The sequence below is a fragment of the Chlorella variabilis genome, assembly GCF_000147415.1.
Source record: "Chlorella variabilis unplaced genomic scaffold CHLNCscaffold_92, whole genome shotgun sequence".
NCBI classification, from domain to species: domain Eukaryota; kingdom Viridiplantae; phylum Chlorophyta; class Trebouxiophyceae; order Chlorellales; family Chlorellaceae; genus Chlorella; species Chlorella variabilis.
Window position 1 is genome coordinate 1 of NW_005435003.1, and position 1,179 is coordinate 1,179.

Consider the following 1,179-nt stretch of genomic DNA (forward strand, 5'->3'; position numbering starts at 1 on the left):
CCGCGATCCTTGGCATCCTTGGCGCCGCGCTCCCTGCTGCGCCCCCGCACATCACTCTGCGAGGCCACGGGCCGCCCCTCCCGGCTGCGGCTGCGCTGCGAGGGCATTGGCCGGCGCTCACGGCTGCGGCTGCGCTGCGAGGGCATCGGGCGGCCCTCGCGGCTGCGGCTGCGCTGCGACGGCATCATTGGCCGCTCGCGGCTAGGCAGCCGGCGGCGCGGCGGGCTGCGCAGCCGGGGCGGGGTGCGGCGCCGCGGGGGCGGCAGCTCTGGCAGGCGCAGCGGCGGCATGTTGAAGCGTGCGCGGTACTGATCTTGCATCCGCTCAAACTCTGCAGGGACAGGCGGCGGCGAGAGGTCAGCAGGAGGAACAAGCACGGCGGGAGTACAAAAGAACGAGCAGCGCTGCTCAGCCCTCCTGCACCACGCCCAGCCAACTTTGCTGCAGGGCAACCCAGGCGGGCCCCGACAGGCGGAGCCGGCAGCGGCTGGCGCCACCCACCCGCGCGCGGCAGCGGCTCTGGGCGGTCAAACGCGCAGCGCAGGAAGTCGGGCGGCCCGCGGGGCAGCAGCGCCGTCTGCATGAACATACTGAAGAAGCCGGCGCCGGGCATGGCGCCAAAGGGCGCAGACGCCGCCAGCTCGGCCTCGCCAGCCAACATCGGCGCGGCCACGGGCCCCAACGCCGCACCGCCAGCTGCCGGCGCCGGCACCGCTGCTGCGGCTCCGGCAGCCCCCGGCTCGGCCTTCACCGCAAGCGCCGCTGCCGCCGCCGAGGCGCTCTCCGCCGCCGGCTTGCTGTCCAGCAGAAGCAGCGGCGGCTTGGCCTCGCCGCCCGCTGCCGGCACCGCCGCCTGCTGCTGCTGCTGCGCCGCCTCGGGCTGCTGCTGCGGCGCCGCGGTGGGCAGGCCCAGTATCTCTCGGGCAAAGGCGTCCTCGTTGGCTACCAGCGTGCCCATCTGGCCCCCCGGCAGCACGAGGCCGCCCTCCTCCGACAGCGCCAGGCGGGTCATGGGGATGCCCACCGGCGGGCGCACGCGCTTCCTGTCAAAGTTGGGGTCGCCCTGGGTGGGGCACTCCTGCACCCAGTGCTGGCCAACGGCCTCGCACCTGCAGCGCCAGGGGGTAGGAGCGGGCGCACGTCAGCGAGGCACAGACACGGCTGGGGCCGGCGACGAGG

At 75.1% G+C, this 1,179-nt stretch overlaps 1 protein-coding gene across 1 annotated transcript in view; it reads left to right on the forward strand.

The window, feature by feature from the left end:
* Nucleotides 1-581: 581 nt before the first annotated feature.
* CHLNCDRAFT_55698 (hypothetical protein) overlaps nucleotides 582-1,179 on the forward strand; it is a gene marked incomplete at both ends in the record, with an annotated part of 7,540 nt that continues 6,942 nt past the window's right edge. The window contains one exon of the mRNA XM_005842675.1: nucleotides 582-1,067. Within this exon, the coding sequence (XP_005842733.1) occupies nucleotides 582-1,067 (486 nt within the window). The remainder of the gene's footprint in view (nucleotides 1,068-1,179) is intronic.